The sequence below is a fragment of the Rhea americana genome, unplaced genomic scaffold (genome assembly GCF_003343005.1).
Source record: "Rhea americana isolate MKP2758 unplaced genomic scaffold, rheAme1 scaffold_184, whole genome shotgun sequence".
In the NCBI taxonomy this organism is placed as follows: Eukaryota; Metazoa; Chordata; class Aves; order Rheiformes; family Rheidae; genus Rhea; species Rhea americana.
In genome coordinates, this window is record NW_028185972.1 from 549,599 (window position 1) to 577,062 (window position 27,464).

General features: G+C 39.8%; 2 protein-coding genes across 7 annotated transcripts in view; one reads left to right on the plus strand and one right to left on the minus strand.

Annotated features, from left to right (window-relative positions):
- The window catches only part of ACOT9 (acyl-CoA thioesterase 9), a 32,247-nt gene extending 13,885 nt beyond the window's left edge, over positions 1-18,362 (minus strand). For 3 of the 6 annotated variants that reach the window (XR_014895499.1, XR_014895498.1, XM_085302065.1), the window contains exons 1-10: positions 18,115-18,362; positions 15,883-15,974; positions 14,114-14,140; positions 11,025-11,070; positions 7,030-7,200; positions 6,899-6,936; positions 4,715-4,798; positions 4,042-4,145; positions 3,181-3,254; positions 803-870 (exon numbers count right to left, since the gene is read on the minus strand). Coding sequence is in view for 4 of the 6 variants with exons in the window: in XM_085302065.1 (XP_085158191.1) it covers positions 803-870; positions 3,181-3,254; positions 4,042-4,145; positions 4,715-4,798; positions 6,899-6,936; positions 7,030-7,200; positions 11,025-11,070; positions 14,114-14,140; positions 15,883-15,974; positions 18,115-18,128 (718 nt within the window). In the remaining 2 variants the exon portion in view is untranslated. Of the gene's footprint in view, positions 1-802; positions 871-3,180; positions 3,255-4,041; positions 4,146-4,714; positions 4,799-6,898; positions 6,937-7,029; positions 7,201-11,024; positions 11,071-11,527; positions 11,811-14,113; positions 14,141-15,882; positions 15,975-18,114 lie in introns of those variants that run through there. The other 3 variants (XM_085302066.1, XM_085302067.1, XM_085302068.1) reach the window with 3 other exon arrangements.
- Positions 18,363-23,272: 4,910 nt separating this feature from the next.
- On the plus strand, positions 23,273-26,334 carry SAT1 (spermidine/spermine N1-acetyltransferase 1). Its single transcript, XM_085302069.1, has 6 exons — positions 23,273-23,548; positions 23,882-23,933; positions 24,018-24,101; positions 25,286-25,387; positions 25,472-25,512; positions 25,816-26,334. The coding sequence occupies exons 1-6, from the start codon at positions 23,483-23,485 to the stop codon at positions 25,984-25,986; spliced, it is 516 nt and encodes a 171-aa protein (XP_085158195.1). The 5' UTR covers positions 23,273-23,482; the 3' UTR covers positions 25,987-26,334.
- The last annotated feature ends 1,130 nt before the right edge of the window (positions 26,335-27,464 follow it).

A 27,464-nucleotide genomic window follows, 5' to 3' on the forward strand; every position in this document is an offset into this window, starting at 1 on the left:
TTTAGAATTGATGGTATCAAAGAAAAAATATGACAGAAGTCCACCATTACCCCCTTAATGTGATAAAAATTCCTTATATATATATACTGTGATATCCACCCCCCCAATAGGGCACTTAAATACCTCCAAAAAGTACAAAAATCATATCAAATAAAAAACCCTATAGAACAGACAAACATCTGTAGGTTTTCCAATGGTACAAGAATGCAAATTTATGATAAAACTCATTACCCTAGGCCACACTAATTAAAACTTCAGAAGATCTGTTGCTCAATTTACACAACCTTTTATTTTTCTGTTTAATTTAACTCCCTGCTTTAAAATTCTAGCTAAAAAAAAAAAAAAAAAAAAAAAAAAAAAAAAAAAAGTTGGTACTACACACTTTTTCCTCATGCCTGAGTTCCTCTCCAAAGGAAACATGGACATGCAGATAGGGAAGGAGCTGTGATACACTTCAGCAGGCCCACCATGGGGCCAATCCATCAACCAGAACAGCAGGAGATCCCACGCTGCAGTCAGGACTGAAATGGAATGAGCACCCTGGAACCAGAAGTCTAGGGTGCAGAGTACACCAAAAGTGCCCTTGCCTGTCAGCTTAGCCAAAGAGTTTCCAAGAATGTAGCATCAAGGTTTTAAACTCTCTCTCTTCCATCTCTAGCCCTATTGGCATGTGAGACACAACAAAAATCTGATTTTAAACAAATTAGGAGCATCTATTCATAGCAGAACTTCTGAGGTCTACTTTCCAGCTACTAGGTTGAAGCTGAGTCAGATTTTCATACTGCCAGGAAATATGACATACATTCCCCTTGCTTGAAGATTTCTTCCTCCTCAGGGCTCTCAGGAATTAGTGGATTAACAAACGCTGGCCTATGGATAGGAATTTTTTTAGGTTACAAACTTCACAAGAATTTGTCCTATAAATGTTATAATATTTTTACTTACACAYACAAGATGAAAACACAGACTTCAGATTATATCTTAGAAATAAATGTGTTACTTCGTAATGTGGCTGCTGACAAACGAGTATCATATTAACTTTAATTCTGAAGTTAGGTAAGAGATCCAACCACTATCTAGTATCATTAAGAGTAACCAATACATCTGTGCTTCTTAAAGAGCCAAAACTGTACCCATAGATTATACTGAACATCACTCAAGCAGAAAGCTATTTAGAAACATAGCAAATGAAGATGTGATGATCTAGAACAGTCTAAAATAGATATACAAAACTTGAATGGCAAAACAAAATTCCTTCTGGAATAGAAAGAGCACAGTGCTTTAAGTAGCAAGTGTTTTTACAATCTATACATTCCCTATTCAGCCTTATCAACAGCCAAAACCTGTTTACCACATGTAACACTTATCAAAGAWGATGACAGGAGGAGGCTGCCTGGARTCCCAATTCATATGTCTGTATTATTGCACAAATAAATCCACTCCAGTATAATTATATAAAATTTGATTCTTTCTGTTTGCAAGGCAACTGCTTATTTTCAAAAGCCCTTCTTCCTCATAATTTCCACATATTATTYTTGTATTTTAATCATTCATAGGCATGCTCAGAACAATATATACATATATGCTCAGCAGATTTGCACATTTGTATGTGTATATGTACATGTATATGTTTGAGTGTATATAAACTTGCATATGTTTATAGATACACACACAAACATGTAAATCTGCTGAGCAGATCCAGCCTAGAACCTTTACTCAGGTCACTGACAAGAAGCACGCTGAGACACTGTTTGCTGGGAACAGCCTGCTCTCTCTCCTGCTTTGCTAGAACTCTGGTTGGGGAATGTTTGAGACCCACTGGCTCCTGCTCCATCACATGACTCATATTCCCTCTCCACAGCTCAGGACATATCAGCATCAGCTCTTCTGCCCATGCCCTAAACTGCTGGGATGCACAACTGCTATGGCTCAAAGCCATACGCCCACATTTTTGTGGTGCTGTATGCAATCTAATTTATCTGGTACCTCTCTGCAATGCCTCTACCTAATATCCTTCTTATATGGATAGAAGTCTTTCAAAATGCAGCTGGCTTTCATCCATCTGACTTGGAGAAAAGGCAGCAAAGTCTGTATCTATGATACACCTCCATACAGACATGCCCTCAGCTGCCCATTTGTAAAGTATGAGAACATTGCATTGGAGAGATGCTTGGAGTTACCATCCTTTGTTTTGCTGCATTAGTCAGTCTGCTAGCATGTAATTTGATCAATTTGATATTATTTTTTTTTTTGCAAAACAAGTCTGCCTCCTCAAAATGGGTATAAGAAAGGTAAATTTCTTTTAAATAATATTGTGCATGAATACAGTGTTAACAAGACGTAAAAATATCTCATTAATCTGAAGGAAACCAAACTAATAACTGCTTTTATTATTATCAGAATAATTATGTCAAGCAAAAACTCCTTCATTAAACACACTCCTCTTCATTAAATACAAACAATTATTTAAATTAGCTAGAAACAGAAAATGGTCTATGACTTTTGCAAGCTATTTGCAGGCAGGTAAGAAAAACAGCTGATTTTTAACAGTGCTGGAATCATGCAAACCAAAACTGAAACTAAGCAGCTTGTTTCTTTAATGACTAGGTGTTAAAGACAGAGTGAAATGAGAAAAATAAGGTAATTCTTTCTTATAATTCTGTGAAAATACTTACCAATCACATATTATTTACATAGCAAGTTTCAGGCTGACAAGATCATTCTGACAACACTTACTATTTTCTATTAAAGAATTAAAGGCATTTTTTACTCAAAGATTACTGAACCATTCAGGTTCAATCTTTCTGTTCCTTAGGACAGGAATCCAATTAACTCTAAACAGTACCACAGACTGAGGTGTGTTTCTAGCTAACTCCTCCAATTCCATGTTCATCAGGCCAGTYATTCAAGCACAGGGATAAATCTAACAAAGAAAAGGGTCAAATCCCAAGACTAACAGCAACTCCTTGTGTCATTTAATTGCTGAATGCAATTCTCTGAAGCTTGCCCCAGAAAAGTAACAAGAAATTAGAGGGACATTTGGCCAAGAGAAAACATCAAGCGTGTCGTTTATCTGTAACTGATGCTATAAAGTTTCTACATGTACATAGCAAGCTACCACATTTGCCATTTTCACTATAGCAGGAGTTGGAAGAGTATTTCTCTGTTCTACAAAATTACCGTTTGTTTTCAGGATCCCGGGCCACCATGACAAAGGTTGCATCTAACACAGGGCTGTAGTCACCATCATGTAGCTAAGAGAGACAAGAAACAATGATATTCTTAAACTCTAAAACTGTATTAGTGCTTAGTAAACTATCCAGTGGACATCAAACATGCAATCACAGTGTAAACCTGTTCACTTGCTCATTGTCATCCCTCTGAGCTCCCTCAAAATAGATCCAAGGCAAGGAAAGAACAAAACTTAAAACACTAGTTTCTGGAATTCTGCAACGTAAAAATTAAACAAAGGAATACTAATTAATTACTAGTTTCAGCTAGAAAAATCATCATACTCATTTTCTAAAATTATCCACTTGACCTTTATTCTGAGAAACACCACAACAACTATCTGTTGTTAATAGCAAATTGCCACTAATGCCTGCACTGGGAGGAGTTCAGACAACAAATGTATAACCTTACCTTCTACATCAGAGACTTCACTCAAGGAGACACCCTGAATCATAAAATAATTAGCTGAGTGTTTATCTGAATTGTAGCCAGTAATACTTAATTACTTAAGTAAACTTACTTAAGTAAGTATACATTAAGTAATACAGTATAAACAATTAAGCATCTATAGTGTATCTGCACTACTCTAAATAAATGACAGAAAAATTAGCAACAAAGGATTCTGCTGATCCTAGAATGTCAGCATTCACTTTGGTCTTGAAACACTAGAGCTATTTCAAGCTATTCAAGACAGTTATCCTAGAAAATTTAATTTAGAAATGCTAACATCATTATTCAGAATCCTTTCTGAAGCACTTTAGAATGTAAAGCACAACTGTCATAAGATGGGGAGAAGTCATAGGAACTAACCTGCAGCATGTGCATCTTCACTTCCATTGAAGTCCTCCCAACCCAGGAAACATTGCCAGTGAATTTGATGTCACAGTCTGGATATATGATCTTTTTGCACAAATCTAAAAGACAAACATTAGAGGTTACTGCAGATAGAGAATCAAGTCTTTCTGTATTAACTGTGAGTGATCTAAGGCTTCTTTGTTTTCTCAATGTGACAACACGCACGAAAACAACCCAGAAAAAGCCAGTCGTTGCAAGGGACTACATGCTAGAACAGGAGGAAGAAGTAGGCCAACAGGTGGTAGATGGATGGCAGACCCATAGAAATGCTCAGCAGAACACGTGACATAAGCAAGGCCTAACTCCATCACAAGAGACACTCATTTGCTAATACAACACCGAACACAGAAGTACATGTAGTATAAAAACTCGTTTTAAAGGGAAGGGAAATCTGAAATGCCACAAAAGCACCTACAAAGCCCTCTTCTCTCCTCACCCCCATCCAAAGGAAAAAAAAAAAAAAAAGACAGCACTTATAAGCCAAAACAACATAAAGTGAACTAAGAACTAAACAGGAGAGAGAAGAAGAAATCCTCATTAAGAATCATGCAAAAGCAGTAGCTGTGGAAAGACCAGAAGGTTCAGGCCAACAGATGAAATCATTTCTACCAATCAGATTGTCACTTACTGATTTTATCCACCAGGGCTGTAACTATTGATAAGGGAGACCTTGGCTGCGCTTCCTGCTTTGTGTGAGTGTAGCAAATGAGAACTGTGGAGAGATGAAAAATGGAGTCAGCCTTTAGTTCTCCTACATTTTACCAATATTTTAGAAAAGTGTTATCAAAGCCATCTCTGTGAAACATGAGAGCTACCTGCAAAACACAATCTCAAACAACTGCCTGTAGGGATGCAGATGAATTCCATATTTGCATGTGTGTAACTCATGGGATTGCTATAAAGAAAACTGTTACTCAGCAGCTGTCTAGGCTATATACATATTTACTTACTACAAAGGAAAATTGAGCTTAGCACCTTACCTCAACCCATTGCTCCTTTACTCCCTATCCCATATTATCTCTTCCCTTTATCCCTGTAGCCCACTCGTTTCAGCTCCTTCACTCCCTTCCTACCTCCTACTCTGATTTTATTCAAGTTGTCCAAAGATACATGGTATCTGAGGACTTATTTTCAAGTACTGATTCCTTTAAAGAGGAGTAGATTAGGTAAGATGTGTCTTAACACATGAAAGCATAGTCAGGTATTTATCACACTGTAATTACTACTAGCCAAACCACTATTTAAATTAACTAGCTCTGCTCACAAGAGTACATCCAAGTAAACAAACTCCTTAAAGTACTTTGCTGCAAAGATACTGTCTGCTATTCATGTGATTTTCACTTGATACAGATTTCTGTAATCAAAAGTATTTGTTTGAAGAAAGGAGAGATCCTTCCAAAAAAAAGTGAGATACTTTTTCCCTCCAATTGCTAAAGTCACCATTCTAAAAATGGTTATACACATCARTTCAGTTTAGTAAGAGTCAGAGTTGGATTTATCAGACTTCTATAACCATGGACAAGTAATTAGAAGTCAATCACATCTTGATGTAGAACGTCTGTCAAGATCACAGTTAGGATTAATTCAAACTGATACATTCCCAGAAGAACTGACTGAAGTTAAATATAAATAATATAAATAAATATAATATAATATAATAAATATAATAATATAAATAATATAAATAAAAACAAAAACAAAGACATTCCGTGCTATATTAGGAAAAATCTAAGATCTTCACAGATCTACAGGGAAGATAAGCAAGGCAGAGAAAGAAGAACAGGCTCATCATTTACCAACAGAGGGCATCCAATAGTTTCAAGACTCCTTTCCTAACTCAGGATGGGAACTGGAAGGCAGTATCTTTCACACCCCAGGAAGAAATACAAGTAACCTAGCTACTTTGTCTATCCCTGATGACATAGGTGACATGCATTCACTTGTTTCTCTGCCCTCCTCAATTTCGGCTATCCAAACTTCTGAAAGGTCTTTCTTTTCTGTCAAAGAAAACGATATGCATTTTCCATCCACAGCTTCCCTTAATAAGCATTTATTTTTTCTGTCAAAAACCTCGACCAAAATGCTCCCAATCAGATACAGAACTTTGATCAAAACAGAAATCATCTTGTGACATTTTAGCAGAAAAACATCTCCAGGTTATATTAACAACCTAGCACTTAATTTAGCTGGAAAATAAAAGACAAAGATCTTGAACTTTTAAATATCATGAATAAATGAACCAGGGAGAAAAGGATTAAGAAAGCTAACTCATGAAACAACGAAGTAGTTTCTACTTCTACCCTTAGCACAAATTCCAAAACAGAACTCAAGAATCTATACCAGGTGGCTTTTATTTGATCACAATGGATACATTCTCTCCACACTATACTCTTACTTCTCCTCCAAATGGAATTTTAAAATAAATAACTTTCCCCTCACTATCAGCTGTTTTTTTTTTTTTAAGAGTAAAATCATCTGATTTAATTTGAAACAGCTCTCCATGCAATTTTCTCTGACTCAGAACTCAATACAGACTCAAAGTCTAAGTGGATTTCTCAATAAACTATTCTTCTAGCTACTCCTTCACAAAACTGGACAGAGGCAATAAGCTGAAGATATAAGGAGCCATTTTGGTTCTGATAATTCTTCTCATCCTTCCTTTTCTTTCAGCACCAATATCTTCCCCTCCCTCCTTAAAGATAGCACTTGGATGTGATCCTCTCTCTGAAGAATTGTCRTAACACCCCAAACACTACTCAAACTCAATTTGTCTGCATTATTAATGTATTCATTTCATGAGACAAATACTTACCTCCTAAACTGTCAAGATCTTCAAGAATTCTTCCAAACCTGTAAGATATGTTTTTTTGATATTTAATACCTACCATGATAATACATGAAAGTTAACACTTTTMTGTATATATAACATACTTGCTTTATCACCTGACACTGTTGTGCACATTCAGATATTTTTCTCTTATTTCAGGCTGACTTCCTAACGGTAGGATAACTTCCAAGTAGCTATCTTTCATTCTCCTAGGAGGCAGATCTTCCTGACGTTTTGCCAGTAAAGTATGAAGAGCTTTTCTTTCTTGCATTGCTTGCACATGATCCCTATTAAGAGAAAAAAAMCACCATTTGAGGTATGACAACAGAACTGAAATCCTACCTGAAGATACCACAGTGAAGATTACTACAGTGAAAGGAAGATATAAAAATAGCAAGACACAACAAGTGTGTCTTGAAAAGAAAGTAAAAAGTACATAATGAGACATGTTATGCAAGACTACTGCAGAGAAGTTTTTAATARAAGTTTTATTGTATGACTGGTAAGYACATACTTTGCACTAAAGAAATAAGCAAAATTTATCCAATCCTGCATGATAGCAAAATGTTTTCCCTAGAACACAAAATAGTTTAAGAATTTTAATTACATACAATTTAACCTACAGATTTTTGTGCACATTCATATATTCTGTAGCTTCTATATCCTACCTCTTCTTGCCAATTTTTTAAGTCTAATTTCCAGCTTACAAACTCTCCCAAGTAACAAAGGAGACAAATATTGACTAGTACTGACTACAGAGATATCTTGTCTGCTAAAACTTGCCATCACCTGCAGATGAATTTTCCCTTTACAGTATCARTTCATACAGTCTACAGTTGACTAAAGCTAAGAGAAAGAGAAAATGAACCTTCCTATTTTCCTCTCTTTCTGCCCAGCCCTCTTACTCCTATGCAGCTATGGAAAGTAAATATACAGGAAAGGCAACTCTACCCTTTTAGGGGGTGCTTTTTCTAGCATCACCAAGTCTGGAGGGGTTGCAGTTTGAACAAGGAAGAGAGGGCCAACTTATCCTCACTTCTTTGCACTCCACCAGCTTGGTTCCCTGCACAGATATTTATGCCATGTAACAATGCTGCCTGCTGTTCTTCTACCTGTTCCTTGAAACTTCCCSCCTGGGGTTAGGTTTAGCTCAGCTGGTTAGAGTGTGGTGCTAATAATGMCAAGGTTGTGGGTTCAATCCCCATACGAGCCATTTGTTTGAGGGCTGGACTAGATGATCTCCAGAGGTCCCTTCCAACCTTACCAACTCTATGATTCTATGAAAAGTGCAACCTGACTGAAGAAAGCAAATATTAATAACATCCCCAGAATCAACAACAAAACATTAATACTCTGAGGGTTACACATGCAAGAGTTCGGGTACAAAGCTACCCGATCAACTAATTTCATAGAGCAAGAGAAGGCATTAAACACTAAGTAACCAAACTTAATTTTAAATTTGTAATGGATATGTACCATTCATTCACTGGTGCATGCCACATTACTGTGATTTATGTGCCACTGTGTTTAACAGAGCCACTTAAAAAACGATCTATAAGAAAATAACAGAAAAGAAGCTTTTCATCAAAAAGGAAATTTGTCTTAAAGTCTTTATTTTGGATGCATTCTTGATATTAGCCATATTTTAAGACAAAGATCTTTTTTTTTCGCTTGGGTTTTATTTCAGCAGAGGAGACATACAAAGGAGTCACAATTCCACGTATTTATACTCCCCTTTTCTGTTCAATAATTTGAGACGAATATGAATAATCCATAATTAAAGAACACAGAGGTTTAGCAGAAAATTTCAAGAATATATTATTATTTAAAAAATATTACCTGAGCAATGTGAATACATTATATTGCAGAGTTCAGAGAAGATTAAATAATAGCTTCCTACTCCAGAGGAATTTTTTGAAGGTGAGACAGTGTATAGATGTGGAATATACTAGATGACTAAGGAAAAAAATGCAATCAAAGGTGATGCACCTCTATGCTTTCTTGAAGATYTGTTTTTAAGGCCTTTCAACAAAAGGTTTAAGAGAAATTAGTCAGAGATTAAATCAAAATTTTGTCTAAAAAATAATAAATAAAAATCCAACTACTTTCTGTTTTCACTAGTGCCATCCTGGTCCCTCTGAGGTAAACTGCAGAGCTGCGCTTTACCTCAGCTTCAGAACGCACTCTTTAATACATAGAAATACTGGGCTCAAGGCAGTTACATTTCTCAACAGATAAATACTTTCCAACACTGCAATGCTTTTATGGTGTAAATCATCATATGAATCTGTCATCAAATTGTACTTGCAAAAAAAAATACAGGTCTTCTTACGCAGACTTCTATGGGTGTTATTCTTGATGATTTCAACACAGGCCAAACTACTCCATAACCTAGATCCARTAGCTTTACTTAGAAATATCTCATATCCATAGTAAGAATCACTGTGCTATATTCRTAAAGGGGAATGGATTAATTCTTAACCAAATCAGTACAGAAACAGAGAATGCACAAGAAAAGTCATTCGTTTTAATGCAAAATGCCTTTTAAGAGAAATCATAAATCAAAATTTAATTTTAGCAAACTTAACAGTCCCAGGTGTTCCTCCAACCTGTATCTTTCTTATTCTTCACAGTAGTTCAGATGTCTATGAATCAGGCCTTCACAGCCCACATCTAGTTCCCACTTCCAGACCCCTATCAAACTGTTCTGTTGGGTCCTCTTAGTCATCCTGTGGTCTAAACTCACTAAAACACTAGCTGGTCTGTCTGTGTGTATCAATTCTTTGTCAATTCAAGTGACAGAACGTCCCATTACAAGTTGGATCTCAACATCCACATGACTGATCTCTTCCAACTTCCCCACAGATCAAGCTTGTCATTCTCAAGCATGCCCAGCTATGGGCTCCCCAGCTTTACTTCTTCACGGCAGTTGAGGCATACAGTACTCTGCAAACAACTTCCAACACGATTATTCTGCATTTTAYACAGCACAAGGGATATACCTATCTAAGGAAAACACTGCTCTGGAAAGAGCAGTGATTCTGGAAAGACTGTATTTGACCACAGCCTTCTATGAGTTTCATATCTTCAGATGCTATTCCCACATAGCATGGTTCCCCCCCAGCCATTCTTGGCTGCTGGAAAAGCTTTTTTTAAAAATCAACTTTAGAGTGCTTTTCAGCTGACCTATTGAAAATTTCAAGGCCTCTCACTCTTCCTCACTAGGCAAAAATCAGCTTCCCAGGTTCAGGCATTTCCTTCAGCATAACTATCCTACTGTTCAGATAGACCTAAATAGATAGGCCAGGACACATTAGACACACAATCCAGGCATGCAGATACCTCTCCTCATTTCCTACCAGTGCACAAAGTGTGAAATAATAGCTCAGCAAAGACAGACATAAGAATATCAACAGTCAACAAAATAGCTATGGAACCAATCAATCTGCAATACATGATTTCCACCGACTCAGAACTGTTTACAGCCAGAGGACTATAGTCAGCTCTGACTTATCCAACATACTGGAGGAGAAGTAAAATAAACCAAAACATGGACGATTATAACTTATATGTAAATTAGGCCACAATTAGGTTACAGCGAAGAAAACAAAYGCCTTAGATACTCTTGACTAGAGAACAGACCCAAAGCTGAGCATTTTACAAAGGTACATGGGTGCTGCCAAGCCATTCATAATGCAGCCTGCTTCATGCAGACCCAGTCCCATTGCCTCTGAATCCAGGGCAGGATAAATCCACCACACTGATAACCCCCCAAGAGATAAACCAAGAGATGACTGCAGTGTAACATTTTTGGTTGGGCTCTATGGCTCTTAAACTTCCATCAATTTCAAAGCTAACTCAGTCTTCTAAGAATCAAAAATATACACTTCATTTCTTCAGTGTTAAAGATAAAACTGCTGCTAGAGAAATCTCAGAAATCTGTGGTATAGTAAAAATTCAAAAACCTTTGGTTTGCATTATTTTTTAGCATTGGCCAGATGCTTTTTTCTCCTCAAGCTAGACAGTAAACATTATCAATCTCCACTACCACAACCTTGAGCTCCCTCTGGGTTTCACAAACAAAGTGGAATACATTTAATGTACACTGTACCTCCAGTTGGTAGATGCTCCCACTATATCCCTCAATCTGCTTCGCACTGAAACAAAAAAATCAAAGCAAATCAAGCTTAGTTCTGCAAATGATAAATGTGAGATTGCTTGGTGCAAAGAAACACAATTCTCAATCCCAGAATAGGAAAATTAAGCAGTCATGCAAATCGTGGCTTGAAAACAAAAGTTTGGCCAAATTCATTAATTTTGTTAGTAGGCATATCACAATAATGGGTTGAGTAACATGGTTCTGTAGCTTACTGTGTGCAGCCAAGATCAACAAAGAATGCATTTAGAGTGTTTGTTAATGCGATCAAATGCTAATTAACAGCTAAAAAAAGACAACACATCAAGATCAGATTGAGGAAGTTTGATGTGAAAATATTTCAGGCTAAACACACACTGTGGAGATAACACAGATCATAAAGTCATTAAAAGAACATAAAAGGGAATATTGCAGCTAGGAGACAGGGAATACTATGAGCACTTCTTAATTAGTCCTACCCATGAAAGGCAGGTAATGTCAGTAGTCCGGCTCTTGCCAGCATGGTTTCATAAGCCTTCACACAGGAAATAAATTTTTAGCAGCATCAGACACCACAGTGTTCAGGCAGATCTGTACAGTTGCTTCCAGCACTGTTTTGCACTGTCACAATTAATACTAACCCTGCACAAGGTTTTCTTAAATTTCAAGAACCTGCAGAAGCAATTATTTGACTCTTTCCATGGATGGGGCTATTAAGCATGCTAAGATCTAGTCAAGTCTATCAGACTACTCCATCACTATTAGGCTGCTGAACATACGACATTTGCAAACATCTGAAAACAGGCAGCAACAATAAACTCTTAAATTCAAACCAGAACAAAGTTRAGAAATGGATACCTTGCTTAATTACAAAGATTTTTATGGAGAGGGGCTTAATTACCAAAATTTTTATGGAGAGGGCTCAAATATTAGGGAAAAATAGTTAGGAACACATCAAGGAAGAGCTGCAATGAAACAYTGGGGGGGACTGCTGGTGACCCATCAGCTGATCCTTTATATGTTTAGGTTATTAGATACCATCAGGCTTTGCCAAGTCCAAACTAAATGCCAGGTCAGAGTATTTCCTGTGGTCAGCAAGCTGTCCTGGGAGCACTGGAGTTAACAAAGCCCAACTTCCTATGGATTAAAAACAGGTACCATCTCTCAGCCAGATCCACTCTGTCCGCTAGCAGAGTCACTTCAGTTGCTGCTCGTTTCCTGCCCAAGCCCTCCACACCTCCATGGCTGCAGTATGCCTAAGCTCCCCTTTCTTCTCCCTTTCCCCAGCACCCTCAGCCCTGTCTGTACAATCCTAGTCTACTTCTGGTTTGCCCATCCTCTAGCAGAGCACCAGTGCGAGCTGTGGCCAATTCAGAGCTACACAAGGCTGACCGCCAGCTAGTACACTGATCCAGAGATCAGTTACCTGCCAACTGCCATCAAACACAGTGGTCAGCTGCTGAACTACAACACTAATTCGGGCATCCCAATGAACTTCTAATTCAGATGCAAATTTTCACAGAGCTTGTGCAAACACAAGTCTCTGTGATTTGTGCTCATCTACTTTGGCTTAAGTCAGGCAACAAAAGATTCTGGAAGAACAGAGTGATAAGGAGATATGCAGATAGACAAAGACAAAAGCTGATTACTGAGGCCTAATTTCTTAAGAAAATTAGGCTGAAAACATGTTTTGAAATAGGAAGAGTTCCTTCACTAATTCTAAGAACAAGATACTATCAGTGAAAGAAACTGATTGAAAAATTGAAGAGTTGATTTTTTGGAATGAGGCTCTAATTGGGTTTTTAAGCAGCAGCTAATTTGCTTACATAATGGGTAACTACTTTCCTGTTACGCATACYCCAGTTGTGAAGTTGCCACAGCATGCACTTGAAAAAATACAGTGTCAGCAGAAACACTGTTACAGCTTTGAAAACATAAAACTTCAATTTTCCAGTAGTGTGCAAACTGTGCTGGGATAGGGAGGATAAACAGCACTTTCAGAGTCAGTGTCTCTGTCTTGGTTTAAACTAAGTTCATCTTCCTTTCCAGCTTTAAAGAAGTAAAAAGCTCTAAAAAGCTTTAGGTCCAAACCTGCAAACATGTAAATACAGCGCATACAAGTAAACGTTTGCCAGACTGAGACTGTGTAAACTTCCTTTTAACAATAAAACGACTGAATGTAAAAGTGTTTTTAAGATGTTGCCAAACTAAATCTAGTCCATTTTACTGGACTAGTCCATTATGGGCACAGACTCAAAAATATGTACTTTTTTTCCCCAGGAAAAGGATATTGCTTTTCTACATTTTCATTATTTTATAGCAAAATGTTAAGTAATTAAGCTTAATKAAGTAATCATAAACTCTTTCTCTTTTCTTACAACTGGTAAATGTCTTAGATGTACAAAACATAACTACACAAAATGTAGTTCACTCATTCACCCGTATCATGTTGTAATGTTTTACAGAATCCTGGAACATTAATGTCAGAGCAATAGGACGTGCATTTATTTGATCTATTCTGTGCAATAACAAAGGACATGAACACAGCTGGACAAGCTTACTGCATCCTTCAACGAGACACCCATATCCCCTTGTGCTGATGCCTCTCCAGGCTGTGGCCAGGTTCAGGTTGACCACTAATATGTATTTTACCGGTTGTTTTTGTACAGAGTTTGGTCCAGACTTCAGTGACAGCTACAGATATCCACTGCTTCTGAATAACAAGTCCTTTTATTCAAATGTCTGCAGTGAAGCTAAATACTGCAGGAGTTGGTATGCAAGAGATTTTTTATCCCACAGCCTATAATAAATGAGTTACCCAGCACATCATCAAGAAAACAATGTGTTGATTTAAATCTAGTAAAACAGTAGCTCTACAAATAAGACCAGACCATTCACTTGTCATGACTAACAACTTTAATGGAGACAAAGAGGCTTTAAGCAAGTTAACAGAGAAGAACAACAGGATTTCATTTTTCATGGATGCTAAAGTAAGGCAAAAGAGTAGCAAGATAAGTTTGGTGCTATAGCAAGTATTAAAATATATACAGATTACCACAACACACCATTATTCACATGAATGGGTAAATGTCCTGTGGAGTAGAAAGCACATGTTAGATTAACACCACCACTGTAAAAGAAAGCAAGCAAATTACCTTTATTAAAGAGTAATCTATTAATCTGATAATTTTACTTCCTTAAATTCCACTTGAGTACATGTACCTTAATTTTAGTAAGCAACTGTAAGCAACTTGYCCTTGCTTATTTCCAAGGCTGAGCCAGTGTCTTTGTGATTTCAACTGAATTAGCTCCTTCCTTCACATCTGATGGAAGGCAGCTTTCCTGTTCATCCGTCTAGCRGCCTTGAGTACTACCTGCCTCCACTGTAATTCCAACTCACTCCTCAAACACTGTGCTACCTTTTACTATCAGTAAACTATTAATATTGGTTCTCAACACACGTGTTAATGACAAGATCTCTGAAACTAGAGCTGCAAACACTTAACTGTATGAGTAATCCTAATACCTCAGACACCAATGGAAACATCCGGATTGAGCTGGGAGGAAAGAACAATTGGGAGCATTTTTCAGGAAGCAGGATGAGAGTTATTTCAAAGGAAAACACTGAAGTCCTGCATAGTGTCTCTTTAAAACTATGGAAGTGAGCACTTCACAGCTGGGACCCAAAGTTAAGAAGAAGGGTGTGAAAAGCTACTCAGTATTTGGTGTTTTATTAAAATATATTTAGCAAATGAAAAGAAGAAGAGCTTGTTCACGTATCTTCAAAAGTTTATACAKCATTTTTATTAATTTTACAATTTTGTAACAAAATTTCAAATATTTAAAGTTATTATAGCCCACAGAATACTAATATTCTTAAGCAACAAACCACAGTTAAGGCCAGGATGGCTTCATGACTTACTGAAGTATTTTTACCGTCCTTTCAGGTAGTATCATTATAAAACGTCCAAATGAAAAAAGAAAAGCTGGGTAGTATTTGCAATTAAGCAGTGTTCTGTATACTTGTTCCTCTCCTTTAACTCCCAAATTACTATTTGTTAACAATAATGAAAAAAAACTCTAACAGCCAATAAGCCTCATTTTCTCTTTTATTGGATTACTTGGGGCTTATATTTAGAGAGAAAAAAAAAGGGAAAAGCTGACACCAGAAACAAGCAGAACTTGGAGAAGGAATTAGTGTCTAATTCTGGACATTTTCCTCCTCTCCTTTTCTCAATGCACAGGTTAAGAATGCCAGAACACTTTTTAACAAGCTTTTGAAACTGGAATACTATGATTTATTATTATTAGAGCATTAAAACAGTATTTCAGCATAAGATATGATTGACAAGCACATTTTCACATGGCAGTGATATTCATCTAATTAAAAGATTCTTCCGTGTTTATGAAACAATATTGAAACATTAAAATACCACAGTTCTGTAAGACTTCATCCGCACTCAGTTCCTCCACCTCTTGACTGTAGTCTCCAATCTCCTTAGTACCTGCCTGTACTATATATACTTTTCATCCAGAGCCTCCTTAAGATAAAATTTTTCCTCCAGGAAAGTGGTTCCATTCCAAGGCTAAAGATCCAGACTAGTCCCTAAATCTGTAATTTTTGTAATGTATGCATATTCATTGCCATTGATCTCAGAACACAAGAAATTATTTTCTTCTATGTCCAAAATATTTATACTATGAGCTAACAGTCAAGGGTATGGCCATTTTGCAATGTAGCCAAACCACATTAACACATCAAAGGCTACTATCTGAAGCAGTAAGCTCCTCAGCAACACTTACAAATCTTCCAAAACACAGCCATTTACTTTACCTTCAGACATGTCAGGAAGTGACAAGGAGCCACTGGTCCCAGAAACGAGTGTCCTAGCCAGRACAGAAGAAAGTTTCTTCATGGTGCACAATCTACAGACACAGTGGAATGATTTAGTGTCATTAAAACTACTACCATGTAAATAAATTCAGATTTACTTTTAATGGTTCAGAACTCTCATTCTTTATTTTTAGGCTGACTTTTAGAATCAGAAGCAAACCAACAGCTTAAGCCAGTTGGAATTCCAACAGGTATCCATCCCTAACCTAAAACAGGAGGGAAGAGTGATTCATTGGAAGTGACTGTGCTCTTCACYGACTCTTCAGGTGTCCTGGGACAACAGCTTARACTGAACACCAGCTTTCACACTGTAGATGTCTTAGCGTAGACAGGATCTGTGTGCAAGTTATCCATGACTGTAAATGTAAACACACACACACGTTTGGCTGCCATAGGTGGAGGTGGAAGGTGAAATACTCTAGGAAGGATATCAGAAGGCCCCCATGGCTTCCCCACTGAGTTAACCACATTCTTCTCCATGGTTCTGCACTGCTCCAAYTCAGAGCTAGCATAAAGTGCAGGACATAATCTGCTTACTTGCTCAGCAAAAAGCAGTAACCATGAAACCCTTCAGAGAATGTAATCCGCCCAGCAATTCAGTAAGWGTTAAACCAGCTAGCGGCCAGTAAGGATCCTCCAGGCAAACAAAACTGTGGTAACATAAATAACAATAAATAATAGAAGGTCTGCAATAGTAAAACCCCTCTTGACAGTTTACAGCACTATCCTAAGAAGTAACATGGTTGCCTGCCCCTTAATTTTCTGTGATCAAGGCTGGAGTTTCTCTGAAAAAAAAAAAAAAGGAAAAAAAGACATGTCCCCAGGCACCAGTGTAAAAACAGGGTCATATACATATCTGYATGTACATCTCCCTTAGGAACATATTTATATATATGTATCATGTACATACAAGCTGCCTCTGCCTGCAGCTATATCAGGATTACTTAAGACAGTTAAAGAAAAAAAACACCTTAACCACCTTAGAAGCTAAGAGAGTCTCATGTGTACTAGAGATCACATTAGTGATAATTGTGAAACCTTTCTGTTACAGCTTCTGGACCAAGTACATCTCATAGCACAGCCAGCTAAAGACTTTTAGCTTAACCCACTCTGCACTCCAACAGGATCCTAAAAYTTGTTGTTACTTATGTATGATGATACATACTCCCTGCACAAGCAAACATACAAAAGTTTAAAACACTTTCTCAAACATCCTGCCAGTTGTGCTGTCAAAGTTGCACAGCCCCACCGACTCCAAAAAAGGAGTTGTTCCCTCCCCACAAGAGTGAGAAAAAGAGACAGAGAAGAAACACTCTGTGGGCCAAAGGAGGGAAGGTGAGTAGGAGTGCATGAGTGCCTCTCAAGCCTTGCTTCTTCTCATACCTACCTAGGTATCTCCCTGCTCCTAACAGCTTCCCACTCACAAAACCCTTCACCCTGTTTGTCATGATATTTTTAGCGCTTGAGAAGYGTATTTTTTAAAAAAGAAAATCACTGGCTCACAGTATCTTTTAGGGAAAAGTTTTGTTCCAGGTACTACTATAGAGGAATCTAAAACAATGTTCTCCATTGTATTCATCCAAAAGGCAATGGTTTGATGAGATTTAACCAGCCTATTTCAGCGTCTAGAACATCTTTTCACTTTCCAAGAGCCAGAAAATGAAATTAAATGCTATGAAAGAAGCTTGCGACTACTTTCAGTGTTTCTCATCTTCCTCCAAACTGCGTCAACGCCCCACAACACACAAAAAAAAATAAATAAATGAGAGAAGAGAAAAAAGCAAGCCGTGTAAATGGCAACAGGCACGCTTTTATGCCAGCAAGCCGGTAAGCCACAGGYACCTGTGGCACCGCACTGCGAGGGAACGCCCGCCGCGAGGGCGGCCCAGCGGCCGGGGTGAGGGGCGCGGCGGCGGCCGTTGGGCCGGGGGGCGCTGGGCGGGGGTTGGCGGCGGGCGCCAGACCCGCTGCCGAGAGCGGCCGTTTCCTGGGGAGGGGCGCAGAGCCACCCCCGCGCCGACGCCGCGGCCCAGCCCGCCGCCGCGGCCGGGGCCGCCCCCGCCCCGCCGCCCGGCAGCGCAGCGCGGGCTGAACCGCTGCCTCCCCCTCGTCCCTCGTAGAGCGGCGGCCCCCCCCGCGCCGCCACCGCGGGCAGGGGCTGAGCAGCCTTACCGGGCGGCCAGCATGGTGCTCCCGCGCTCCGCCACCGGCACCGCCGCTCGCCCAGCGCCTGCGGACCGGGGCCACGCCTGCCACAGGCACGCGGTCCTCCAGCACCATAGACTCGCGGCCCTCTTGGCACAGAGCGTGCGCTCCGCGCGGCCAGCCGCGATGACTCTCTGTGTTCCGCGTGGCGAGCCCACGGCCGGCGGGGCCCCGCAGCCCGGGCGGGGCGGCCTGGGGCTCTTCCTGTTGTCTTCTCTCGGGGTGTTTATATATATATTTATATATATATATATATATATATATATATATAAAAGTATTGAGGGTATTTTTCTTCTTTTAATATTAATTTGTTTTCACTTCCACTGAATTCTAAAGAAAAACAGGCTTATGACTGTCTGAGCACTACCTTATCAGTACACACGGCCTTCCCTCCCATTCCAGGAAAAACAAAACAAAAAAAAAAGGGCGGGGGGATTTTCAGGAAGTCTTGCTTGAATTCCTTTCCACACTGCCTTTCTGACATTGATGGATGAAATCTATAAATGCCTGTGTAACTGAATCATTAAAAAGTACGTTTTATTCCCTTCACCTGTCACTTGGTGGCACTGTTAACGTAATGGAGAAAATTCATAATTTTCGGGGAGGTAGAGGGGGGAGCTAAGAAGGCACTATTCTGTTACACCCATGCGTTTTCCACACACAAAGTAGCAACAAATGTAATTCAATTAGAAATACTTTTACATTGTGAACTTGAAAAAAAAAGGAGGAAAGCAAAAGTTACCTGAGAGCAGAGAAGCCCATGAGGGCCCATACCAGGGTCTCAAAACAGAGAGGCAGCTGCCTCTCCTCACAGACCATAAACATTATAAGGATGTAATTTATAGGGAACTAATCAGTAGCCATTTAAACACCTCAGGGCAACTTGTATATAAATAGACAGGTATAGCCCATGGCTTTCACAAAGGTCATAATTTCTACTRTTCTCAYTGGTAATTTAAATTTACCAGCMAAACAATACGTGTAGGAGATTCAAGTTATCARTGAAATTAAGTTATATTTCTATTGYTAAATACTTACAAAAGACAACACTGAGATTGTACAATATGAGAAAACACATTCTAGCAAATAGTGAAAGCAAGTTAATTAATGTATTCATTATTTTCAAGAATAACACCTTATCAGTCTCTTTTTTTTCTCTCTTTTTGATAAATTCTTTCCAATCAGACTAAACTACGGCCACACGAATTGAATTCCAGTATTGTTATCTTTTTAATATGAGATTTGTGATAGATTGCTGTTTTCCCATTTAAATGAGAATGAAGTTGTGTGTCCCATACATTGAGCAAAACCCACCTAGAACTGACTTTTGCTAGCAGCACTTCTTTTCTGTCACGGTGGTGGTATGAGCACTTCTCCCCTATTTCATCACTGTATAAAGTGATGTTTTTGTTTTCCAAAATTGTTTCTATTATTTTTATAGCCGTTATTATTTGCAGGCATKATGTTGATGATTTGTGGGTGCATTAGATGTATAAACCCCAAACTTGACAAATTGCAAAATTACAAAAGACTGTCCAGGCATATCAGCTTACAGGAATAGAAGTCTAGTGGCCTAAAATATGTCTTCAAAGGTAATAAAGCAAAATGTTGGGCTTTTTATTTCCAGTGTATGAAAATACATAGTTTTACATAATGCCCCAGATTCTGAAGTGCTACTGCAATATTTACTTACCATTTTCACATAAATACATTTTCTATGTACAGCTCAGTGTCAATAAAAAACTGTTACTATAAGTTGCTCGAAAAATATTCTGGCAGCAGCTAGGAACTCATAATCTAGATCTGAGTAATAGACAAAAATTATTCAGAAAAACTAGATCTGAGTAATAGACAAAAATTATTCAGAAAAATTATTCAAGAAAATCCTGAACGTTTTCCAAATAATAGTGGTGTCTGGAAAAATTAAGAGGTCAAAGTTGAATATTACCRGAATATGCATTTTCTGTAGTTTGCTCCAGGGATTTGAGAGGAGATATAATTTAGAGATACAATTTGGACTGAAATATTTGAGAGCCATTTAAATACTATACTCAAGAATATGATTAATTCACTGCATTTTAATGTGGAATAAGAAGTTCTTATTCTTCCCTCTTGTATTTATTATAAATAGAGAACTTTTGAGACATGACAGAGGCATTCATACAGGARTTCAAGGAATATTCCTAGCAAAGGTGGAAATCAAAAATTAAAATACCAGAAGTAAAGAACAGTTTGATTAGTTGAACACTGAAGAAAGCAAGCTGGTCCCTACTTTGAGACTTTTCCTTCATCCTCCAGAATAAGAGGAAATTCAAAAATGTAGATGCAGATTGAAATAGTTATCAATACAGATACAACTGAGGCCCATAATTATCTGAATAGATTGTTCAGCTGCATCCCTATGAAGGGAAGGTCTTCGGGGACTAGCATGACTATAACCTGTAGGTCCAGTCTAGACAGCACCTCTGCCTCTGGAATGATGTGGGGAAAATATGCCGTATTAAGATACATATTGTCCTCTATGCTTTTATTAATAGCCTGCAACAACACTTYCTTTTTTAAGTGYTCCTTTATTTTTTCTTTTTTTGTTGKKTTTTTTTTTCTATAACATTTTCTGGCTCCCCATTTAAAGAGGAGATAAAATGAGAATGAGAGGAAAATGTGTGGCATCTTTTCAGATAATTCTAACCATTCTACCTCTCAAACAGTGAAGTACCATCCCTTTTGGAGGAAATATAGGTTCATACTCAGCAGGTTCTGCATGGAACAAGCTGCTGGTTGAAACAGGAAAAGCAGGAACTAATCCAGAGGTTAGTGCATATGTCATTATAACAGTTTATTTCAACACTGGTTTACTCTAAATGCATTTACTAATTAATTGCCAGCATAATTGCRTAAGTTGAAAAAAAGAATGATCCTTGTCAGAACAGTTACCACTTCTTATTTCCTCTAGGAAAAGTGTAAATAAATAGGCTGATCACTCAAGTCTGAAATCCTAACCTTAGGGAAGCCATTAGAAATTTCATCACTAACTTCAGCTTGGTCAAAATTACATGAAAGATTCCCAAAAATCAACAGAGCTGAGACAAATAGAGAAAGCTGCTTCTAAAGTACAATGCCCATTGAAACAATTAATTCACAGATTGAGTTCTTTATAACCTCTTTGTAAAATATTCTTACTGTTATACCAAAAAAAAAGTATGTTTACATATAATCAAATGATTGTAGCATAGGTTATGAGGTCTAGGTATCTTAASATAATTTTTAATTTCTCTTTTGTTCTTTTTTCTTCTCTGAATTTCATATGTGTCCATGAAATTATTGTTGATACCTTAGGATTTTTTAATTTTTTTTATGTTCCCTTGTAAATTTGAAAGCTAACTCAAATGAACCATATTCACTTGGGTAACACAGTATTAACATATTTCTGAGCAAGTTGAARCAAGACTCTACAAAATTATTCAAGGTACAAAACATCTTTTGCTGAAACTTCAACTTCTAAAATCACATGACTTTTCTAACTTGAGAACAAAAGAAACCAGACACTTTCTGCTCTTACTCAACATTAGGTTTTCTGATAGTATGACTTCCTCATTGTCAAATGGACCAACAAAAGAGTTGACACAACAGAAAGACTTTTTAAGTCTTTCAGAAAAACAGTATTCTGTGTTTGTGACCCCAGTCAGGTTATTCCTAGGAGTTAAAAAAAAAAAAAAAAATGTGACCCCAGTCAGGTTATTCCTAGGAGTTAAAAAAAAAAAAAAAAAAAGTATATTCATGGAATCCCTTGCAGTTAAGTTGGGACTCTTTTTGGGGAAGTTACTCAGATTCAGTCTCCCTACCGGAACCCCTGTCCTGAAGGATTTCCAGATCCATAACTCCTTCTGAAACAAATCTCAACTTAGCCATTAGCTGTCACTACTTGTTTTGGAAATGCTGCTCTTCCTTGGGCATCTCCAGGTGTCACTTTTGCCCCAGTAGAGGGTAACTCAGTTAGATAGGGACACCCGAGGTGGTGTCTGAATAAATCCAGAATTACTTTTCTAGGGCGCTAAGCACGCCGCCGGGCGCGTGCCAGAGGGCTTTCCTGGCTGACCGTGGCCGCCAGAGCAGGCATGTCTTCGTCGGCGCTGCRTAAGAACACACGCCGTATCGACCCGTACACCTAAGCGAAGGTGAACCCTGTAAGCCGTTGGGTACACTGTCACAGAAACATTTTAAGTCAGTCTTCTTACATCTTTTATGGTTGTATCTCTTTTCCCAGTTGGGCACCTTTTATACTAAACCTTAATTTCTTTTTTTTTTTAATTGAGACCCTTTTAGCTCTTTGTGTCTGGGAGCACCGACTAGCTGGAGAGCTTTGCAGTCCYGTGTGACGAGCCCAGGGTTGTGTAAGAGCGCGTATATTGAATTTACAGCCCGGTTTGTGCATTGCTGCACGGGTCGGCGTTTGGTTATTTGTCAGCAGCRCGTGAGATTTAGGTTACTGAGAGCTGGAGAGTCTCTTCTGGTGAGCGAGGCGCTCGCTCTGAGGCAGAACTATCCCTGCGGCRGTTCCTAGGGATTGCTGCGGCATTCCTTGCCATTTCAGACAGGTGCGAAGGCTATTTTTCCCCCACACGCAGCCGGGGAAACAACTCGCGTTAGCGCCACCGCTGAGCAGCCACAGCGACGCCCCAGCAGCTAAGATGGCCCCCAGGCGCCCCTCACCCCGCGAGGCGGCCCCCTCGGCGCAGGGGGGCGCCGCCGGAGGGGGGCGCCGCCGGAGGGGGGCGCCGCCGGAGGGGGGCGCCGCCGGAGGGGGGCGCCGCCGGGCTCGCAGCCAGGCGCAGCCCCCGGCGCCGCTGCGGCGGAGGCCGGCGCGGAGCGGGGTCTGCGGGCGCCACGCGACGCGGCGGGGGCGCCCTGCAGCGCCGCCCGGTGCCGCTAGGGGGCGCCACGGCGCGGCGGTGGGGGGGAGGGTTGGGAGTCACGAGACACCCCCGCACCAGCTGTTGCTGGCACGGTGAGGTAAGACTCCGGGGAAGAGCGCTGTCATTGGCTGAGGGCGAGCACTACGGGACCTCCCATTGGCCCGCGTCGGGGGAGAGGCGGGGCGAGAGTATCTATAAATGAGGAGCGCGGCGGGGGCTTCGCAGCATAGGTCGCGTTGGGGGCAGAGCGTCCGGTGGAGGAGAGTCGCACACTTTCTTAGCGCCGTCGGGACATGCTCGCAGCCTGACTGACCGCAGGTGGCCGCCGCGCCCGGGACACGAATGAAGAAGCAGTTGCTCCTCCTGTTCACACATCGGGGACTCATCAGCCGAGGGAGTCGCAGGGGGAAACGCCGCCGAAAATGGCCTCGTTCCGCATCCGCGCCGCGCGACCTGAGGACTGCCCCGACCTGCTGCGACTGATCAAGGTGTGCGGCGGTTGGGGGAGGGGGAAGGGAGGGGAGCGGCGGTTTGAGGGGGGAGTGGCGGTTGGGGGTGTCGTTCAAACGGCGCGCGAGAGCGGCCGTTCCCCGCGCCGCCGTCGCGCTGGGAGGCGGCGGGGGGGGAGGGGCGGGGGTCGCGGAGGGGGAGGGGGCCCTCGCAGGGGCAGCGCGGCCGGCGGGGGGAGGAGGGGCCCCTCTGCTTTCCTGCCTGCGCAAAAACAAGCTCTTGCGCAAGTCTGCGGAGGGGGCGAGCGGCCAATAAGGAAGCGGCTGAGGAGACCTGCGGGGACAGCCTGCTTACATGTTGTTCTCTTCCAGGAACTAGCGAAATACGAGGACATGGAGGACCAAGTGGTGTTAACTGAGAAAGGTACACAAGCGGCAGCTGCTCACCTGGCTGATAGCCTAACGACAATACCTGTAGCTTAGGTGACAATTTGTTCTACTTTTCTAGAACTGCTCGAGGATGGTTTTGGCGAGCATCCTTTCTACCACTGTCTTGTTGCAGAAGTGCCAAAAGAACAGTGGTCATCTGAAGGTGAGACTTTCTGCCTCTTGTTCTTSTTGCTAAATACACAAGAGATGTCCTGTACTTAATGTTGTTGATTGTACATAAGGCTCCACCAGTGAACTGGGGCAGGAAGACTAGGGTAACTGTTAAAAATGGAGTAATGTGCAGTGATACTCTCTAAAGTAGTCACTAATACCTGGAGATATGGGAAGATCAGGTATAATATAATGTACTTTAAATCCAATTAATTAAATGGCTTTTCTTGTTTGACCCTAACTTACCTTATATAATCCTGTTGAATCAYATTTTTTCTTTAATTTGTCCCCAATCTTCAGGTTACAGTCTCTAGCTTCGCCATGTACATGGCCCTTCTGTGTACATGGATGGGCGGGGAGGTAACTAAAAGATCCGTTACACAATAAAGTAGATGATCATAATATGAGGTAAGGTCTACAGGGACAAGTGTTATTCCCAAACCTTTACCAAAAAACACGGTAGATCAGAAATTTGTGTACACGCTTCTCCTACAGTATGTGCAGTTTATTATGACAGATAATATTTTAATTCTCAAGATCTAGAACCAAGCGTGCTGCTCTCAAAAGAGTTGGTTTCTSTTCTGTGTTGAGCCATAGAATTATAGTTGGAAGTTTCCTTACTTGAAGTAGATAAGTTTTCTGGTGTCAGAGATAGAGAAGGGCATGATGCTATCAGTGCAAGCATAAGTTAGCATTGGAAAYGTTGTAAATGTGGTCAGCAAGCATGCCTTACTTGCACAGTAATCACTGAAGGATATGAATTTCAAGATCAGTGCTCTCTAGAGTTTGATACTAAGTAAGGAGAGTTGGGGTAACCACCTAGATTCTGAACTGCCGTGTAAAATATGACTTAAATTCCAGAATGGAAATACTGATAAATCAGTAGGGTATGTATTTGTAGAAAAAAGCCTTGTATGTTCAGTACTTGCTGTAGCATTGATTTTGAGGATTTCAGGGTATGAAAAGGGCATTCTTCAATCTATTAGGTCAACAAAATTTTGTCAGAACTCAGTTTCAGTTGTGTGCTTATTTGCAAACTTCACTTCTAATTCTAACCTAATAGTGAACAGCTGCATGTTACAGAAAGAGGGACTATGTTTAAACCTGCATGTAAGACTTGAATTAATATTTTGYCTTTTAAATTCAGATCAGCTAAAGTTACACTCTTTGTTTCAGAACACAGCATTGTGGGCTTTGCCATGTACTATTTCACTTATGATCCATGGATTGGAAAACTGCTGTATCTTGAAGACTTCTATGTGATGGCCGAGTACAGAGGTAGGTGTTAGGGCATTTGATGAGTAAATGCAGGGCTTCTCTAAAACTGAAATTCACTTTTTTTTTTTTTTTTTAACTTTTTAGGACTTGGCATTGGGTCAGAAATTCTGAAGAACTTGAGTCAGGTATGTCTAAGTGATAAGACTGAAAAAAGCAGAACTGAGGACACATGACAAGCAGTATTCTTCAGCTAACAGCATGGAAGTTTCTCTTTAAGCTGTACTCAGAATTGAGTTATTAAAGGAGGTGACAGGACACTGGATAGTTTCAAACCCTCTCTAGAGTGTGTTAAACACTGACAAATGCTGAACTGATATATGATTTTAGATCTTTTGACAAGATACAGTTGGTTGCTGAGTAGTTTCACCAATGTTTACTAGGTTTAGTGAGGACTTGTTGGTAACTTGTCATGTTGCACACTCCTGCAGGTTGCTGTCAAGTGCCGCTGCAGCAGTATGCACTTCCTCGTTGCAGAGTGGAATGAGCCTTCCATCAGGTTCTACAAGAGGAGAGGTGCCTCCGATCTGTCCACTGAGGAGGGATGGAGGCTCTTCAAAATTGACAAAGAATATCTCTTGAAGATGGCAACAGAAGAGTGAGAGATGAGTCCAGCAAATAAATCCTTTCTATGAATATATACTCTCTATGAATAAATTCTCTCTTGCTTTCTGTGTATAGTTTGTGGTGGAATAAAGTAGCATGGATGCTAATAATGAAAATGCTTTGCAAGTGTGGCTAGAGTAATTGGTACTGTGATCTGGAATTGAAGCATCTGTGAAGTCAGAAATGTGCTTGTATACATCCTTAACCAGTGTGGGCTTGTTATCTTTGAAATGTATATGARAACTTCATTCTTGTAAGTGTCATTCAAATGTGTACAATGTACACACTGGTAGGGTTTGTTTTAAGTATTTTCTTTTATAAAAATAAATAGTGTTTTCATTTCATGGCAGTAGTTTTGACTTCAATTTTCACATAATCTTCAGAAAATTAGCATTCAAGACTATAGAAGTCTGTTTATTAGTCACCAGGCATATTTTTCAAAAATGAAGAGCTATTTATYACAGTCCCCAAACAATGATAAAAGTGCCTGCAGGTCCTAAGGGTGAGGTTCCCCACCTTTATTGGAGTGGGGAACACTRGGTGGGGTTTGGAAATTCTTCTGTATGCATTGTGCAGATCATCCTCTCTAGCAAGTGAAGTTAGCTGCTCTTTGAACTAAGCTGGTTCTTCAGTGGGAGTCCACAGATGGTTCCTGGCCTCTGCTGCCTGGAAGATAGCACCTGGGAAAGAGGCTGCTGCTACTTTCTCAAGGCTTAACTATAAAATGCCTCAGTATGAAGGCATAAGCTTGAAGGGGGTATCTGGCAGGGACTGGTGGATGCAGCTGTACTTTCTATAGTCCATATTGCTCAAGCATCTGAAAAAGTGTGTTCTAAAGAACTAGAAGAAAATCCCTTATGAGTCTTTAAAGACCTGATCTAAATATGTTTGGAARTCCTACATACACATGATGTCAGAAACAATGGAACTTGGCATGTGCTTCAGTGCTGTAAATCAGGCAGCAGTAGCAAGATGCCTAAAACTAAGTGTTATGTTAAGCACTGTTAAGCGTAAAACCTAAGTCCTGTGCATTTAAATACAGCAGCAGGAAAGAATAATGCTACTCACTTTTTCATCAGCTTGAAAAGCAAGCACATTTTTCAATTCAGCTTTACAACATTGTATCTACCTTTTTTCTGAAGTTTATAATATGAAGTGGATGTATGCAATTTTTACACTGTTACCCTCTTACGTTATAGAAAGTCCTGAAGTGAAAGGCAGACTTTAGCCAGTACTGCTTTAGACCTGAAAGAAAGCGAAGAGGCTTACCTGGCTTGTAACATGTACTGCTTTAAATGAAATGGGATTTTTAAACTGAATTTGATTACTGCATAAATCCTACATCTTCTAGAAGATGTTTCCTTGTCCTATAGACTAATGGGTACCAACTGTTTACCACAGGTAACCCTAATGTAAATTCTGAGAACATGACAACCCTTTGCCTTGCTTCCGAAGTAGGCTAGGCAGGGGGAAA

Bases quoted from the DNA above. Each gene is read 5' to 3' on its own strand.
- SAT1 (XM_085302069.1), top strand. From the start codon at position 23,483: ATGGCCTCGTTCCGCATCCGCGCCGCGCGACCTGAGGACTGCCCCGAC. The intron at 23,934-24,017 runs GTACACAAGCGG...CTACTTTTCTAG, and splicing joins AGTGGTGTTAACTGAGAAAG to AACTGCTCGAGGATGGTTTT. The intron at 24,102-25,285 runs GTGAGACTTTCT...TCTTTGTTTCAG, and splicing joins AGAACAGTGGTCATCTGAAG to AACACAGCATTGTGGGCTTT.